This window comes from Pempheris klunzingeri, chromosome 23, assembly GCF_042242105.1.
Source record: "Pempheris klunzingeri isolate RE-2024b chromosome 23, fPemKlu1.hap1, whole genome shotgun sequence".
Classification (NCBI taxonomy): Eukaryota; Metazoa; Chordata; class Actinopteri; order Acropomatiformes; family Pempheridae; genus Pempheris; species Pempheris klunzingeri.
This window is the reverse complement of record NC_092034.1, coordinates 15093887-15113209: the sequence shown is the minus strand read 5'-3', so window position 1 is coordinate 15113209 and position 19323 is coordinate 15093887. Positions and strand designations below refer to the sequence as shown.

General features: G+C 44.2%; 1 protein-coding gene across 1 annotated transcript in view; it reads left to right on the top strand.

Annotated features, from left to right (window-relative positions):
- Positions 1-19323, top strand: part of LOC139222987 (mitogen-activated protein kinase kinase kinase 11-like) — a 35778-nt gene that overhangs the window by 14489 nt on the left and 1966 nt on the right. Inside the window, exons 2-9 of the mRNA XM_070854908.1 lie at positions 4809-4989; positions 8021-8169; positions 9171-9346; positions 9439-9685; positions 12148-12264; positions 15228-15399; positions 15497-15609; positions 15797-16417. Coding sequence (XP_070711009.1) covers positions 4809-4989; positions 8021-8169; positions 9171-9346; positions 9439-9685; positions 12148-12264; positions 15228-15399; positions 15497-15609; positions 15797-16417 — 1776 coding nt within the window. The remainder of the gene's footprint in view (positions 1-4808; positions 4990-8020; positions 8170-9170; positions 9347-9438; positions 9686-12147; positions 12265-15227; positions 15400-15496; positions 15610-15796; positions 16418-19323) is intronic.

The window sequence follows — 19323 nt, the reverse complement described above, 5'->3', positions numbered from 1 at the left end:
TGGTCTTTATGCTAAGCTAGGCTAGCTACACTCTCTGGAATTGACTCACCCTTATATTCCAAGCACAGATGTCAGATTGACATCATTATTGTGGAGACACGCTTTGAGTTACACTTAATAATCTGTGTCTCAATAATTCAATAATTGTCAAGTGTTGGTGAGTGGCATGTGTTTAATGCTCCAGCTGTCAGAGCATATGCATACACCCCTGGGATTTTGTGCACACTGCCGTGTGTGTGTGTGTTTGTGCAGTAGTTTGTTGATGTGTATTCGTGTGTGCATACAAGAGTCTGCTGCATCTGCATGTGTGTGTGTGTGTTCAGAAATTTGTCATATTTGTGTGCAGCTGAGTGTGTTGCCAAACATATGGGGATAGAATGTGAGTGTGTGCTGTGGTAAGTGTCTGTGTGTGCTTCTGTTTGCCCATGTAGAATGAGTGCTTTGTGTGTGTGACTGTGTGCGTGCACGTGAGTGTGTGTGTGTGCGTGTGTGTGTGTGTGCACCATTATCTAGAATTCTGCTTTCTAGGCCCAGGCAGCCACTTTTAGCCGTGCCCTGTCTCACTCAATCATATGATAACGATCAACATTCAGCGCCTCTCTCTCTGTCTCTGTCACCCCTGCTCGCTCTACCACAGCACCTACAATTTCCCCCGCCGACCGTCTCTGCCAGTGTCTGGTGCCACGTGACCCCTCTTAACCTCAGTTTCCTAAAATAGCTGTCTGCTTATTGTGCACAATGAACAGCAAGCGGGAACAACAAAATCGCCTCCACCGAGTTGTTTTCTTGTTTTTTTTTTTTTAAAGAAGAGCCCCGCCACCAGAGGCTAATCGACCAATGCCGGCGTCACTTCCTGGAAGCAGGGTCACGGCGCACCGAGTGAGCGCCTGGGTGGAAATGAGGGTGACTGACCGGGCCTTGTTTTCACCAGACGCTGACCGGCAGGCGGACAAAAGAAGTAGAGCAAGGGATCAGAGCCTGTTGCAGTAAATACCAGCACCCCCTCCAACACCAACGCCCCCTCCCTGAGGGCTGTTGGAACTGACAGAAACAATGACTCAGCCGTAGAATGGACAGATATTGATTTTCTGCAAAAAGGTTAAATGAGCGGCCACATTTTTTTTCTCGCAGTAGAGGTTGTTTTTGTTTTGGCCATCGGCTACTTTTGCTATTTTATTGTTTTTGCCTTCTTCTCGAGGCAAAAGTCGATGTGAAAGTCTGTGATGGACATACCTTGATGCAGCTTTTTCCATTTAAAAAGCTGTTTGACTAAAGGGTGGCTGTCAGGAGTGTGAAGTATAGGCTACACACTTGACCGTCTTTGTACCTGTCACCGTCTTACATTCATAATGGACAAAATCACACACGCCGTTGCTGTCGAAGGTGTCTGTTTGAGCGCAATCGGGAGCCGAAATTGTCGTGCAGATACATTATGAAAGAACCAAGTCTCCTATCCGCTTCGACATTCTCACACACACACACACACACACACGCAGAGCAGACAACACAACCTCTTGTGATGCATTCCTTTGTGACGTCAAACTCGCTGCCTCTGGGCTACGCGGCACAGCACAGGATGTCTGAGAGAGACAAAGACGGAGACAACAAAGAGGGAAAAAAAGGAGAATCGTTCATATGTGTAGAGGAAGATACATTTCATATTTGTGTGGTTAAAGAAAAGAGAGACTGGAGAAAACAGACAGTCAAAAGAAGAAAAAAAAAAAAAGGAAAAAGAGCACCAAGCCCAGAAAGTCGGAAAGTGACTGCAAATAGCAGGAGTCTTACTTCCCTATAATAAGTCAAATTCTTTGCTGCTTCTCCTCCCTGCGTTTGACGGCCAGCCTTGCCCTGAACGATGCCCGGCCTGCCAGCAAAGGGGAAGAGAGGCATGGCTGCCGATCATACTGAAGCATGTGATACAGAGTCACACCGCAGCAACCGACGTCCTCAGCATTATATTCTATTTTCATAGAAACAAAGCCTTCCAATGCTGTGTGGGTGCATAACACTGGCTGGTTACCAAAATGTGTTTACTTATAGCTCATTACATCTTACAGTGTGTACTTTTCCCATTTTGGATTTCTTTGTATACGTCTGTGTTTAGAGAGCCATGGTCGTATATCAGTCATCCACATCTGATTGATCCACGCTGCTGCTCTCAGGTGTCTAGCAAGAAGGTTTAATCAGTTCCAAATCTGCTTCTGCTCATCAATTCTGGATTTTTCATCTACTTACTGTCATATTTAATTAAGAAAAGAAACCCCAAGTTGAAAGCATTAAAAAAATAAATAAAATTAGCCTGGTTTTGGTTTGTAGAACAAATTTGTAGAACAAAAGGCGTCTAGAAATCTAGATTTGGTTCAAAATTGAATCTTTTTATGGTTCCCCAGAATTCATGACTATATAAGTATAATATTTTATGCATTGAAAACAGTTTGGAGAGAGTTGGTAGAGCTGTGCGTCACGCAAACCAGGACATTAATATTTCAGGACCCTTTATATGTATATCCTCTATGGGATCTGGGGTACCCACGGCAATGGAAAGCCTCTGTCGACTTTATTACATATTACTGACTTCTGTTGTGTTCACGGCGTCTTTTTAAAATATGTATTTATTGTTATTTAATATAGAGCATGCTTATGTATTCTAACCAACGGCAGAGGTGTGTGAAGTGTGTGTGTCTGTGTGTTAGAACCGTCTTTGTCATGTCCTTTTGTTTAATCTCTGTTTTTTCTAACACCATGTGCTTGACTTTGAAGGGAAAGACAGAAGGATTTCCATGTGAGTAGACAACAAAGATGTCTATTCTGTTCTGTTCTATTATTCAAACAGTCATTTAATGAATTCTAGACCTGCTGGATTCATCTGATTGATGAAATATTTTAGGATTCTTTTTGGTTGAGAGGTAAAATGAAGAAAAAAACAGAAATATTCTGTATCTTGACATGAGCATGCTGAATGTGGGCTGTCTTTAGTGAGCATTATGATGGCAACTGGAGACATCAAAAACGCTCCAGGAAACGCCTCGACATCCTGCTAGACCACCTTCCTTCCTGCATGAAATTAGATTTGCTCAGTAATGATGCTTCACTACGTCCTCACTATCTTTTGTGAACTTGGTTTGGAATATGCGATTGCAGAATGCTGAACTTTGTGACACGTTCACTCAACATAAAAAAGCAAAACATGATGATGGCGGCACACAGCAGTCTCTCCATCACCACTCAGCAGTGTGAGTCCCTCCCATATTGTCCGAGTGCGGCGCCGATGAAACACCAGATGATGATCGCGATGCAAATGCGGGGTTTAGTGTGAAATCTGTTACAGCGTAGAAGCTACCGTTGGCTTTCCACGGCAGCTGTTAATCTTTCTGGTGTCATGATGCGTGCTGTGCTTAGATTTTATTGTAACTGTGTCAGCATTTTTGTGTGTGAGAGAGTTTCAGAAACATATAAACCCTCCAGTTTCTCAGTCACAATAACTAATGCAAATCAACCAAATCCCTGCAGAACCCAGGAGACCTTGTGTTTTTGTGAAAAACTGTCCCACTTTGTCTGCACGATTTGGCTAAACGAAGAGCGCTCATAATCATGGAGTTATTCACAGACGAACAACACAAACAAAAGACGAACAAACTACATTGTGATTGGTACATTTCACTGCAGCCACTTGTAAGTTTTCTTCCCCCGATTCCTTTCTTTGGTTTACTTTGTTCTTCGTTTAAACTCGGTGAAGTCACTAAGGAGAACCAGGTTTGCCTTTGCCATAGATGGAAACTTAAACAGCTCTGTCATTCACATCTACACAGGCTGGTTTAGTTTGTTGCCTGCAGCCGTTTGTGGCATTGAGAGTGTTTTTGACTGCATGGTATGTTCCTTTGCTGCTGTTTGTCTCTCTGCTCAGAAAACATTAATGAATGGATAATCAGTGCTGTCTTCTCAGTACTTGCTGTGATGCGCCTGCTGCCAAAAGAAGCTGTGTGACCTTTTATGGAAGGCAATTAAAGAACTTATGTCTTTAGTTTTCCCACGATTTCACTGCAAAGCAAACCTAAAGCCTTTTAAATCAGGACTGAGTGCATAGATAACATTAATAATATCTTGCCTGTTACCAAAATAGGAATTGCATGATTTTTTTATGTGACAGCCACACACATCTGATTCAGTGGATTCAGGACCAATTTTGACATGATGGTAGTCTGCAGGCGCGAGATAAGATACAGGAAGGATGAATATCGGCGTTCTGTAAACATTACATCCATAACATTCATTTTAAAAATGGTGCTTCCTCTCCTCGCGCCCAGTACCCAGTGACGACCCAGCTCAGCCGGGGTGGAGACATGACAGTTTGGCCCTGTGCCCAATCACGCATGTGATCTCAGCTTGGCATGCCAGCTGAACCACGCTATATACCAAGCCAGGAGGGGAAAAAAGTGGTTCGTTGTAAACATTGCAGCCAATCACCAACAAATGACACCGATAATTTCCTTCTCATTTAAAGAGGGTGGAGATTCACGTGTTTACATTGCTTAGTGAAGCGCAAGTGAACTCCGTCACAGCATAAATGGAAATGTGTTTGTCACTGTCAGTTTGGATTGTAGTGGTATAAAAACGAGAACGGGAACAAGGAAGAGGAAGTGAGAAAGAAGCAGAGCATTTTTTGAATGTGTGTACTGAAGAGTAAGCGCAGTCTTGCAAGAAAAGTGCAAAATCAATCATTGCAGTGATGCATTTTGTTGAAGTTTAAAACCTCGCTAAGCGTCACCCTCCTTTCTTCTCTCCCTGCCTTCCTGTCCTCCCTCCTCCAGTCCTCCTGGCTCAGCCCATAGAGAACGAATGTATGGAGGGCCTGACGCTCAAGATCACCGACTTCGGCCTGGCGAGGGAGTGGCACAAGACCACCAAGATGAGCACGGCCGGCACCTACGCCTGGATGGCCCCCGAGGTCATCAAGTCCTCCACCTTCTCCAAGGGCAGCGACGTCTGGAGGTGAGCGCTTGTGTGTGTGTGTGTGTGTGTGTGTGTGTGTGCACGCGGATATAGAAGCTCAGCAATATTTAGCAGCTGGAGGTGACATACATAGAACAAATTAGTGTGATTAGTGATTCGTGGCATTTGAGTTTTTAAATCATGCTTGATCATGAGCCACTAAATAAAGCACCAAGTCTAGCAATTGTTATGGCATAAATCTTCTTTTACAAGTTACTAGCTGTCTAGTACTAGTGTTTCTATGGTGACGGAGACATCTCAGAGGGATTTACAAAGCTTTTTGGTAGTGAACGATTTCACGAGGATGTTTGGCATAAACACTCAGTAATGAGGTTGGAACGACACACAAACATGCTCTTTCTCATTCCTTTAGAAACTAACAGCTAATAGCCAGTAACGGTGTACAATTTCAGCTCTCTTGCAGCAGTGCTGAAATTAGTATACAGGCGTAAAGTGGCTCTTTAGTGGGATAGTGGACCTGCTGCAGGAGTCTGTGGACAGAAAACGTGACAGAAACAGAGGGGACAGGGTGAAAGTGCAGAGAAGTGATGGTGGGAGATGGAGTGATGAAGAGATGGGGGGGCAGAGTGATGGATTGCAGCAAGGCCGCTGCAGCCATGTGATGGTGTCTCTTCAAAGAGCTGCTCTGTGCTTTGTTGTGGGACATGTGTGCTGCACACTGTCCCATTGTCTCCAGTATAGACAGAGAAGGAGGCCACACACCAGACCTAACCACAGCCCTTTATCTGGGAATAGCTCTGTGTGTGTTTGTGTGTGTGTGTGTGCGCACATATCTGTGTGTGTTTGGGCACATCTACACAGAAAGAGAAGAGTCCCTTGATTATGGTTTGTGGTTTTATAATAATGACTCAAACAACTGTGTGATTAGTTGAGAGGGGATTCATGATGGCTTTTAAGTGCTGTATACGAATTTACATTTGGAAAGAAGCAGGCATGGGGTGTTTATGCTCAGCAATAGGGAATAAGATAAATAATGTATTAAAGCAATAACACATTCATGGCTTTGCCGCATTGTGGTTGGAGCAGCACTGTCATATGCTATGGTTTAATTTTAATCTTGTGGATTTGGCCCATTTCATCCATTCTTAAATGGTTCTTTGCATCTCCACATAGAGTCTATGTGAAACCAATTGAGCATGCTGTTACAAGAACCTTTTTGAAAGCGTCCTTGAGAACATCAAAAAGGATTCTGCTATGGTGTAAGCTTAAGCTACTTAACTTTTCTGGTCGTTAAAGGAACCCCATTTAGTAAGAGTGTATAGTTTTTTTTTTTTACTCCCCTAATGGGCTCAGTGCCATCTCACTATCTCACACACATCCCCTCAGTTTCCAACTCCCCCGTCTATCGACAACAAACCCACGCAAGCTCATTTTCACAGCAATCTCTGCACAATCTGGAAAACAGCAAAATGAGCGAATAGCGGGCGGGCGGGCAGGCAGCCCTGCTCTGAAAATGAAGGGTAATCTTTGTTCTACTATTCTTTCTCATCTGTCCACGGCCGCTCGTCTCCAAAGCCGCCACGCGGAGACGACGACCGCCTCGGGGCGAGCCGACGAGCAGCGTTTCTGCACAGTCACAGTGTGTGGAAGTTGTAATTAAAGAACTAAATAAAAAAAGGCTGCGGCCTGCGCTCTCCACTTAGCAAGCCTCCACAGTGCGTTCAGTCAGGTCCAGGCGAGGGCTAATTGACAGTGTGGGAGATCCAAGTCCTGCGCCACGCTTCATCTTCTTAGGACACAGGGCTGCTCCCATTGTGTGGGCTCAAAAACACTGTGTGTCTGTGTGTGTTTGTGTATTTGTGTTTGTGTTTGTGCAAGTTTTGCATGCATGAGTTCCCGTTGCTTTGCAAGCAAGTTTCATCTTGCAAAAATATTCCACTGCACAAATGTGTCTTAGTTCTGTATTGTCATTGCTATGATAATGAGCGTGTAGGGCATAATGTGCTGTACAAAGCAAGAAGTAGAACAAATTACCATTGAACGAGAATATCTAAACACATTGGACGACTCAAGATGTTTCCTTGTATCAGCCCAGAACTGATCATCCTTTTAAAAGCAGCATCATATACAGTGTTTAAATAGCCTGGAAGCGGCTGATACTCATGTGTGAAATATCTCTTTCTGGAATGAAACACATTTTACACCATTTATCAGCACCTGCGCTCAAAATGTGTGTAGGCATGTGACAAAAATATAAATAATGTTTGGCATGTGTAGTGTATCGCAAAAATAAAAAAACACATTTCTGACTGGATTGGTCCAGTTTTAATTTAGAGAGTTAATTACACTTCGGGCGTGTGGCCGACTTTGATTAGTTTGCGACCATACAAATATAGGAAATGTCTAAAAGTGTATTTAAAGCGCCGTTAACCTCTGTTCAAACCTAAAATAAGCTGATGGCCATTTTGATTCAGTCTCACAGCTCTCATCGGCTTTATGTCTGCCTGTTTCACTTTCTCTGTTTTCATCGGAAGAGTCTGATAAACCCACTAGATAGGGACTAGCTGATGAACATAGTGAAGCACTTAGCAACCGCAGCGTTTAGCAGCTCGTTAGCTGCTAAATGACCAAATAATGAACCTTAGACTGAAATTCATCACGTGTCCAGAAACACGACACAAAATGAATGCTAATGTAGTTGTGTTTGCTGGATGTGTAAATAAGCAAATCTTTGTCAAGACATTTACTGTAACAACTTAGAATGTAATCTTATGATATAATAATATGCAAATGTTATGTTTTCAGCTTGTTCTGCTGAAGTAGCCAAAACCTGTGTAGAATTTGACACATTTAGGCACCCCCTAATGACAGCATCAAGAAAGACTGCAGCAGACCTGTAGATCCCATCTGCTAACAATGACTTCTTGTTTGATTTAATATCACATAGAATGAATTGAAAATGCTGATAGTTGAGCGCTAAGCTGTATGTGTTGTAAAAAATATATAAGGAAGCATCCAGTGTGTAGTTTTGGTCAGAGTGTGCAGCCTCTCGCCTTGTTTCCCCCTCCAGCTATGGTGTTCTGCTGTGGGAGCTGCTAACAGGAGAGGCACCCTACAAAGGGATTGATGGACTCGCCGTCGCCTACGGAGTCGCTGTCAACAAGCTCACCCTGCCCATCCCTTCCACGTGCCCCGACCCCTTCGCTCAGCTCATGGCAGGTGGGACACATGTTCGTAGGCGTGGAGATGTAATCAAATGCGTTCACAGCACTGTTCAGCAGGCAGAGAGTCTCAGCTCGGTGGTGTGAGAGCGCTCCTGCGTGAGATCAAATCGGCGTCCCCGGCACGCTCTCTTTCCATTTCCCCAAAGCTGGTTTGAAATTGAGAAAAACAAATTCCTGTATGTTGTTAATAGCGCGGCCGTGGAGAGGAAGTGTTTTGTGCTGGAGCCGCCTTGTGCAATATGTTTGTACCCATTTCTGTTCTTCCTTTGCTCGGTTTCACGTTAAGAAGAAGCGTCACCTGGGGGCTTTCTAACGTGCTGCCAGCCTGTAATCTGCTTCGCTCCCGACATCCAGCAGCCAAAAAGTAGATGTAGACAGATCCCATTCTTTCTGCTTACCCCCTTCTCCTGATGTCAGCTTGTCTTTTACAGTTGGATTGGAAAAAAGGGATCAGAGCACAAAACTACTGATAGCCACCTCAGAGGATTAATTAATTATCGGATTGGTTTTTGATCTGCTTGTAGTGCCCAAAGTGTTGCAGCAAATTATGCAAAACCCCCCACAGCAAGTTAATTAAGCATAACACTTTGAATAAGTGATCATCTTGACTCTAGATTGTGCTCACACAAGTGCCTGAAGTATGTGTAAATAAAAATTAGAGCGATTGCAGGATACTCATTCAGTATGAAGCGTAATGAGTGCAGAAACTTCTCATCTTAGTGACTTTAACTCTCAGAATTGTGATACATTTCACCTTTTTTCAGTGCAAATCAGTGTCTGAGGATTACAGTGAATCAGCGAGAGACTTCCTTCTTTCAGGTCTCTTGATTCAAGAAAGCACTTAAAAGAAGTGAAACTTAGCTGGAAACAAGTGAAATGGTCCGACTCTATTGTCAGATGTTTTTTCACTCATTTTAAAGAAACGACTCTGCACCAAACTAAATATCTGTTTTTCTCTGCTTCGGTCCATTACTTCCTTATTGCTGTGTGTGACAGAGTGCTGGGACCAGGACCCCCACCGCAGACCCAGTTTCAGCTCCATCCTGGACCAGCTGACGGCCCTGGAGCAGCAGGTGAAGGAGGAGATGCCGCAGGACTCCTTCCACTCCCTGCAGGAGGACTGGAAATTGGAGATCCAGGACATGTTCGATGAACTCCGGGCTAAAGAAAAAGTAGGAGGCAGTCATCATTTGAGTCTTCTTTTGATTCATGCACTCATTCACCCATTCATTCTTTCCTCCACTTGTCCTTCATCCTCCATCAGGAGCTGCGATGCCGCGAAGAGGAGCTGAAGCGAGCAGCTCTGGAGCAGAAGTCCCATGAAGAGTTCTTGCGGCAGCGCGAGCAGCAGCTGGCCCAGTGGGAGCAGGACGTGTTTGAGCGGGAGCTCAGCCTCCTCATCCTCCACCTGAACCAGAACCAGGAGAAGCCCAACGTCAAGAAGAGGAAGGGCACCTTCAAGAAACACAAGCTCAAGTGCAAGAATGGCGAGAAGATCAGCATGCCTCAAGGTGTGTGTGCGTTTGTTTGAACCGTTTTTAAATTCCTCTGTGAAATCAACTATTACTGGGATCAGCCAGCAGTCTTGAAGAGAAATCCCAGAGCCGTTAGTGGCAGCAACAACAGTCAAAAAAATACAAGAGAGCAGAGAGGAGGAAGTGAGGGACAGAGTTTTCTGGTGCAACTGTAATTTTGTAGCTCGGCTTTGCTGAAGGTTCCCGTCAGGGCTGGACTCCTGCAGGTTTAAAGGCTGATCTTTAGACGAGGAAGCTGCAGATAGGTGCTATTTTCTGCTGTCATACAAGAACTTTGAGATTGTTTACTATAAAAAAAAGTGTTACCCTCACAGTTTTACCCTGAAAATGGCAACAAACAGTTTTGACATCGCCGTTAGACATAGACGCGACAAAAGCATTGATCGTGTGATCACAGGTGTGGCGTGCAGATATCTCCACTGACCAACCCACTCCTGTCTTTGCTCCTGTTTTCCCTCTAACACTCCGCTGGCTGCTGTTTCTTATGTATCCTGTCCTATCACAAAGTCACACAGCCTGCTGCAGTTCACATCCAGTGTGTTTCAAGTGTGTGAGTGTATTTTGGGCTGAGCAAGCATGCGTAAATGCACTGTGTGTGTGTGCATGCATGTGTGTGTATATGTGTGTGTGTGTGTTGTGGTTAGGCCTTTCCCAGCAGCAGCAGGGCGGTGATGTGGTGGTGGTGGTGGGGGGTTGATGAGAGGGGAGAGCGAGCCAACCACGCCTCGACACTTCCTGTCCATGGATACACTGTTGGCTGGCCTCTCTCACTTTCTCGCTGTCTCAATGTCTGTCTCTCTCTCCCTTTCTTTTTAGGTGTCCCTCTCTCACCCATTTTCTCTCGCTCCTCTCCCCTCTCGCGCCCTAGTCTGTGTTTTTATACTCCTCCTAACCATATCTGCCCGTCTCCCTTTTCTTTTTTCCCCTTCCTCTCTCCACTAATATTATTATCTTTTCTCCTCCATCCTGTGTTCCCCTTGCACTTTGTCTCCTGCGGAGTAGCTTATGCACATATTATGCTTTATCCCATATTCTCTAAAAGTAAATATAAATAAGAACATGCTGAGGATGTTCTTATTTAGGATTTGGGATTTAAAGGTTTTATTTGTCACATGCACAAACAATATGTGCAGTGAAATGCAGCGCGGCATACTCTCACTGTTGTGCTGTGTTAAAAGACTAGTGTGGAACATAAAAAAAGGAAAGATAAAAAATATATAATGTAAAAATGCTTTCTTAACTAATAAGGGCTTTGCTGTTGCATCACAAGTTTGGCTCTTTCATGATCGTACAGTGGCTAAACATACAGGGAAACAAACAGGCTGGCAATAGAAATGAGCAACTTTATTCATCCCAGAGGGGAAATTTAGGTAATGCTAGTGAGAAAAAATACAAACTCCTCTCTCAAATGAGTGCTTTTGCTATAAAATAACAAATGACACTTATTTTGTTACCATAACAGACACCCTTTAGTTAACCTACTTAATTTCATTCTTTGAATTCATGCAATAATGATGTCAAACGACATAATTATTTTGTCAGGGCCGTCTCGACACTCTCACCATTTTGCAGTTAAGCACAAAATTGAGTTGTCTTCGATGTCCATTAAATCTAAGTCAGTACATAAGCTAAGAACATCGTTTAGTCATTTGTGGGCATAAAGGAAATGATTGAGAAAGCCAAGAGTACAAATTACAGTTTGAGGGAATTGATGTATTGAGCGCACATTTATTTGAGGTAATGATTTTTGAGGGCATGAATTAGTAACTTGAGGGAATAATGTATTATTATATACCCACCGGCCTGTGTAGCTCATTGTTAGCATCACTAGCCACTCCATGCTAGCAGTTACTGCTTGTAGATCATTGCTATGGGCCCTGATATGTAAAGAAAACACTAAGTAAAGCTGTAAATTAAAGATGTCAATTACAAAACAGCTTTAAATTAGTTATTTTGACTTAATCATTCATCATTGTAGGGCATTAATGACAAAGTTTAGGGAATGATTTACTAAAATGTTCCCTCCTGACAGCTACCGAGCTCTGTAGCTTCTTATTAGCAGCGTTAGCTGCTAGCAAGCAACAGCAGCTTTTAGCCACAGCTAGTAGTTACTTGCCAGGTTGAATGTAAAATGGCCGGTTCGCAGCACAGAAATTAACCGTGCAACACAAGGCTACTGAACTCTGCTAACACGGCTAAGCTTTACTTCTAGAAACATTTGTACTACACTGACTTCCCACTATCGTGAAAAGTCAGCACAAGCTGTTTTAAAGAAATAAGGAAGCTCAAAAAAAAAATGTGTTGCAACCGTCAAAGAAACTGACAGCTCTTGAATGTACGAACGAGCGAGGAAACTTGTGTGTGTATTCTGATTGGTGTCTGCCATCCAGGTGGTCTAACATATGTTGTATATATATATGTGTGTGTGTGTGTTGCAGATTTCATCCATAAGATTACAGTGCAGGCATCCCCAGGCCTGGAGAAGAGGCGGAACTCTCCTGATTTGGGTTCGGGCTCCTCGCCGTCCTTCGGCCCACGTTTCCGTGCAATCCAACGTGAGTGCAGTCATTTTTGCTGTGGATAAACACACTCACACACACACACACACACACACACACACACACACACGTACACAGGTGCATATATGTGTGTGCTTCCAGAGACATTTAAAAAAAACAAAGAATGTAGGATCATTCGCCTTCTTTCATGCACACACAGACTATGTTGCAATATTTCTTCTTTCAGTTTCCAAATTCTCTCCTTTCATGTGCTCCCAACCACCCACTCGTCTTTTTTGTCTTTCCCAGTTTCCCTGTGGGCCCCCTCTCTCTGTATCTCCCCCTCCCTGCCTTACTGCTCCCTCTCTCTCACACACACCCTTTTCCCTTTTCAACAGTCTGTTCCAGTCCAAATATTATCTGACTTCCTCTCAGCGGCTCAGCACTTCTCAGCAGCCTTTTTCCACTGCAGCCCTGCTCCTTTTCTCTCCTACTTGCAGTTTCCTCATCGCTGCAGCGGGGGGAGCCATTGAGCTGTATTTTTTTCAGGCAGAAACAGTCGCCAGTTTTATATGCATGTAGTGGCTACAGTGCGGTTTACTGAATTAAAAATAAGCAGGGAGGAATTCATTGCTCCAGGAGAAGGGGTTGAGAAGGGTTGCAGCAGCGGCAGAGATTTACAATACTCTTCTGCTTGTCAGGCTCTTAGACAAACGCCCCGAGATCGTTTCTCTTCGGAGGGAAATTGTAGCCAGTAGGTCACAGGGCGTCTTAACAAAACCCAAAAGGAAATTTGTGGTGCTGCAACAGGCAGTGAAAGGAATTTTTCCCCAACAGTTATCACAGGGGGTTGACATGAAAGCACAAATTGTGGCGAAACATTTATCTTTAAAAGTGGTTAGTAAATCCACAACATCTGCCAGCTTCATTTACTCATCAAATAGAGGGCTGGTTTTCTTTACTTCCTAATGACTTTCCTTAATGGCAGTCACCAAGCCATGAGTGTGCCCGTCATTAAAATGTGTTTAGAGGGTATTTATGCTTGCCACCTCAATAGCAAGCAGTGATTTATTGCTGGGGCCTACCAAACTTATTTGTCTAGAGAAGTGCCAATTTGACTTGGATTAGTTCATAGAGCTCCGTTCAAAAGGATTTTTGTTTAGTTCATACAAATTAGTTTAGTAAGGCACAATGAAACCTACACAATGATCGTCTGAATTAGATATCAACCACATTAAACCGTCCTTTACTGTTTTTTTCAGGACCTTTTTGAACTCTGAGACTAGAACAGTTAGCATTTTTAGCATCTGAGAAGGCTGAATCATAGGTACAGGCTGCTAAAAGATAACTCCTAACCTCATTTATTTTTTCTGTCTGTGGGGGCAGGATTAGTTTTGTCCTATTCCTCATTCCAGTTCCAGTTCCAGTTCCCGTGTCTCTACATGAATATGTTTGTATGATGATGTGAATGCTATCCGTCAGTCCACCGCTTTGGTCCAGACTGAAACTTCTCAACAACTTTTCAATGGATTGGAATGGAATTTGGTACAGGTATTCATGGTCCCCAGAAGATGACTCCTGCAGAGTGTTGGTGATTCCCTTCATTTTGGTCCAAAGAAATCATCAGGTTAACCATCATCCAGTGAAATGTCTCAACATTTACACTTAGAGATTGGAGCAAAATTTGGTAGACGTTCGCCTCGGGATGAATTTTGACTTAGTGTCATTATTAGGTGACACTTTTTATTTGGCACGATACGATGATGAACAGAACACCTGCTAAATGTTAGCTTTGTCACTGTGAGCACATTACCATACTGACATCAGCCTGTAGCCCAAGTACAGCCTCAAAGAGCCACTGGCATGGCTGCAGACCTTTATTCTTGTTGTTATATACACTATAGAGCACCAAATATCACCTTGGTTATCCGTCTGTATGGCAAAAGTAGCCTTTTCTCCACATCGTCTTATCCACTGACAGGGGGAATATTAAACCTGCCACACACAGACGTGATGTCAGCATGGGACAGATGATGAGCAGAGGAGCAGCCCAGTCAGATATACAAAAATATTACAATCGTCAAGATGTATTCCATCAAAATGTGATTACATTAAGGGTGACACATTGCAAAAGGAAATGTGTTTACAGAGGAATGTGCCGGAAAGGGGAATTTCTTCAAGCCACGGTCTGATCTTGATGAAATTGCAGTGCTGACACTATCACCTGATTTCTGTGCTCGCTTTGAAAACACTGCGCTGGAGAGCGATGGGAGGCAAAGTGCATCAGCCAAGCCGTCAATCTAGTGGAGGCCAAAGGAAACAATACAGCATGTCCGTTCAGAAAGCATATTTACTTTTCTCCATTTCTGAAGCTGGAATGACATGACATGAGTGAGGGAATCACAGGAAGTAAGCAGCAGCACTAGATCGCAGTGAAATCACATAGCTGGTTTAAACTTTTCTGGTCTATCTGGTTTGAACAGGACATTACAACATTGTCTCTTCTTTTGACTTATGCCATATTGAGAGGGCTCCATCACGCTTTTTAAAGTGTGCTAGTTTCTTTGTCGGGGTGTGTTGTGGCAGGAAGCCACATACACGCTGTGTGAGTGAACGCTTCAGCAACGTTCACACACTTTGTTTCAGAGCTGTGGTGGCGGGAGAAGTAGGATGAATCCTAACTTTTATTATCACCCTCTGCTTCATCTCATGATTTCTTTGTGACTTTGGCTCCTTCCTCTCACACTTTCTGCCCTGTGACCCATTGGGCAGTTACCATATATTCACATGATAAGGTAATCTGAGTTTAAAGTTTCATGAATTCTAGCTGTTGTGGGAGTCAATTAAAGGTCATTGTGTTGGAGATAATTGCAGCGCTGCGTTGATTTATTGGTGAAACCTGCCTTTTAAAAATGCTCACCTCATTAGAATACAGCTAAACAGTATGCATACTGATGACATGCAAGCTGATATTAATTTCACCCTGGTTGTTCTGTCTTTTTCTCCCTTTCCCCCTGCAGTCAGTCCCAGTGACAATAGCAGGACGTTTGGTCTGAGCCCTGTGTGGCCGCTGGAAACTCCTTCTCTTAAACAAGCCAATGGAGACCTGAGGTTGGGGCCTCACTGGAGGCCCCAGAGCCCCAAAAGCCCCAAGAGCCCTAAAGTCCTGCGCCTTAGTCCCCAGGAAAGCAGGTACAGCATAGCACAGTTACATGTAACGGAACATTTAACGTTCATGCTATGTTAATGCATATGTTTCATCTCCGTGCCTTTGTCTTTCCTCTGTCAGTCTGTCGATGAGGGCCAAGCTCCTGGAGTCGGACAGCAATGAGAGGAGAGAATCCAAGGATGACTTTGAGGAGTACAGACCCTCCACGCCAACCCCTCCCACTGCCCAGAATGGTATCCAACGCCCTCCATCACCAGCCTAGCCGCCAGCCGCACATCTTCCATTAGCCGCTCTTACAATTCAGACTTGCATGATTGTGAATTATAAATAAAAACTAAATGAATAATTAATGCCGTGTCTCTTTCTCCCTCTCTGTCTTTTTTTTTAAACTAAAAAACACACTTCTCTCTCTCTCTCCAGGCTCCTCAGTGAAGGACAGCCTGCGGCTTCCTCTACCTCAGCGAGACTCGGGCAGCGAGGAAGGGGGTTCCTCCCCGGCTGGCTCCCCGAGGCCTGAGAGGGGTTCCCTCGGTGGGCTCATTAAGAGCACCCACCGGGCCCTGCTGGATGGTGGCTCCCTTCTGGCTTCTGTAGGACTAGGTCGCTGCCTGGATTTTCCTCCAAGGGTGCCCCCTCGAACTAACCCGTCTTCCCTAGGGGATCGCACCCCGTCTGAACCGGAGATATCCTCCCCTAAGCCCCTCATTTCAGACCCCCCAGTAGTGGATGATCTCATCACCTTTTCCACCTCTGAGCAGCTCCCCAGGCCACTCTTGGATTTAGCTCTGCAGCACCAACAACTCAAACCCTTGCCCCTGACGCCGCCTCCGCCAAACCCCCGTGAGAGGAGCGGCCATCGGACACCGCAATTGCCGCACAGTCCGCAGAGCCCCAGGACCCCCCAGCAGTACAGCAGAGCTGGCCCAGGGGAATGGACCCCAAGTTCCCATTCAACTAACGGGGAGCTGGGCTGTGAGGCCTGGGAGCACAGAGCTGACAGGAGGAGGAGGTCCAGCCAAGGCCTGCACGCCTCTCAGCTAGGTCAGTGTATTTCTTTGTTTCTCATCTTAAAGGGACACCCCACCAGTTTTACAAGTCACAGTCGGTTAGTCACTGGAAGGATCTACAGCTTGTTAAAAAAGCCTGTGTTACTGACTGGGGATGTGGAATTTGTAAAAAGTTGTGTGTTTTCCCAGACAGTTAAGGTCTAGCAAAACATTCAATCACGCTGCATTATGGGAAATGTAGTTTGGGAGTGTGACTCACACTAGGGGCTAAAACTGAGGATACCTTGGCTTCTCCTGATTTTGTCTTTTTTGATTCTTCTTTTGCAAGGCTCCCAACTTTATGATAGGACAGTGCTAAATTGTGCCACGTTAAATTACAGTCTCCTCTCCAGATTGGGTCCATGATTTGGTTTTTAATTTATCTGCACGATTCATCTGCATTTCCTCAAGAGCAGATGAATCGAGGCCCCCATGCTGAAGCTGGATCCAACTTTTACCTTGAATAATGCACCACCTCAGCATGACAATATTCCCTTCCCAGTTCTTGCAGAATTATTATGTAGCCTTTTTTAGCAAGATCTTTCTGGCACAAGGGAGGCTTCAATGCTGCACAAGCTTTTTCATTTACATCAAAGCTTGTCTTCAGCTATTTGCATATCTCAGGTAACAGCTGGCCCTCCATACTTCACTGCTAATACTTGCTAAGCAAAGCTAGCATGCAATCTTCTGTTGTTTTCCCTCTTTCAAGTCAGTTTTCTTTTATTGCAAAGTTGAAGATGAATGCAAAACATCCAGCGGCACAGCTGAGGTCACACAGACGGAAAGTGCTGGATCCAAAATTGCTAATAATCTATTCTTGACTTTGCTGACACCACAGTGTCTTTCTGGCCACTTCCTCAGATAGTTTGGGAGTTTTGGCTGGAGCTCAGCAGTGCGTCTTGGTGTATTTGCACGCCATTTTCAGCTAATTTGCACATGGAGGCATGTCAAATGTATGCTGATGCACACATGACACATGATAAAAGATCACATTCAGGAGGGATTAGCATTCATTTCCCCCCCTCAAAATTACATGTGAAAATAGGCGATTTTCAGTGACATGCTGACAGACATTATCTCCACATCAGCAACACTTTCATTTACAGTACATTTACATGTTTTCCCAAAGACTCATTTGCATTTCTTAGAAGCACTGACACAGTTCATAGCCGTAATGACGGAGGCGTGGGTACTGGTTGTTTTAAGAGTGAGTGGGCTTTACGAGGGCTTTAAGAGTGCCCCATGGTAACATTTCACACTCTATATCTGGTCCGTTTGACTCACAAAGCTCTGGATTCTCCACAGAGAGGTTCTTACAGCTCTGCCCCCAGGTACTGAGCAGACGCGCCTCGCCTGTTCCGCCACTAACACCCGTAATCTCACAAACCGCATGCGCTCATTACATCGGGCGCGTAGAGGCAAAGAGCCACACATAATTAAACCGCAAGTGTTTTAGCTAAACATCTTATTATGTTTATTGACTGTAATGACTCAGGCTGAGATGCATAGACAGACTGCCACGAGGTTGCTGGCAGTGAACGTGTGCTTGAAAGAGAGAGATGAATGCAGAGGTTTCCTTCACTGGTGTTCTTTCGTCTGCTCTCATGTGACTCCTGATTGCTCTTTCTTGTCAGCTGAAAAGCTTTGCAGCCTCGGAGAGTTCGCTGTTGATGTAAATAATGCCATTTGGCAGACACATCACATTTGGAAGTAGCAAATGTTCATTCAAGCTGATTTATTCTGAGTTTAATGTTCTTGTCAGCGCTAATTTACACTTGCAGTTTGCTGCTGGTGCGGCTCTGTCAACTAGTTACGCAGCGCTATGTTACACTTAATTTAGACTAATTGCATCAAGATTATGTGGTGGTGATTGTTCAATTTTCTTTCTGCAACAATTATGTACCACTTTCATGTTTCTGTTTGGATCAATTTCATCGCACAGGTTTATGTGTTTTGCAGAGTATTAGAAAGCAATTGCATTTCAGATCGGAGAGAGGAGTGCATAACAGAGCACGAGGGCAACACTACAGCAGGTTGAGAATAATTTGCAGATTAACAATTAAAGCCTCCTCGCGCAAGAAAGTGAAAGGCGGGATGATGAAGATGTTTAATATGTCGAACATTCAGCCTTCCCCTGATATCGTGTCTTTGTTTAAAGAGGAGCTCCACTGGTTGTACACATAAAGGCCAGTTTACTTGTCCTTTGGAGAGCTCCTCAGCCTGGGAGAACAGTTGTAGAATGTCTTCTTAAAGGGATAGTTTGGATAGCTTAATTATAGTTTGTGTATTACGTACAGTAAATTGTGATTGGCATGCCCCCCAGTTTGGAGGAGCAGGCAGGAGTCCCAGCACAGTCACTAAGCACTGTACTGCTGTGGACTGAGTCATCAGAACAAGGTAACCCACCCCCAAAAAAAAGACATCAGTTTAAGTGTATGCTGTATTTCGAATATTTTCACGACTTTGCATTGCTGTCAGACAGAAACCTTTCTTTCTATTTTTGCTTGCTGCAAAGCCACCAGACCCCATTCACCAAACCAGTCATTTTAACAGTAGTTGTCTACCACTGCCTCGATCAGTTAGTTTAGCTGTTATATCATGCAGCTTTGTTTAAAATGTTACATTTATGTGTGAACTTATGTGGCAGGGGTAGCAAGCACAGCAAACTCACGTGTTCTGCTTGATAAAGTTACTGTTTTTGTCAATGGAGGCTGGTGGCTTTAAAGCATAGAGCAATACAGCGGATTCAGTCGACCAACTGTCTGACGTCGATGTGAAGCGGTGAAAATATCCTAAATGAACAAATGTACACTTAATCTGATATTGATTTTTTTTAAGTGGGCCTTCTTTTAGCTGGCTAAAATACGTTTTTCTGCTGGCCAGCTTATATGTCCGTACTTC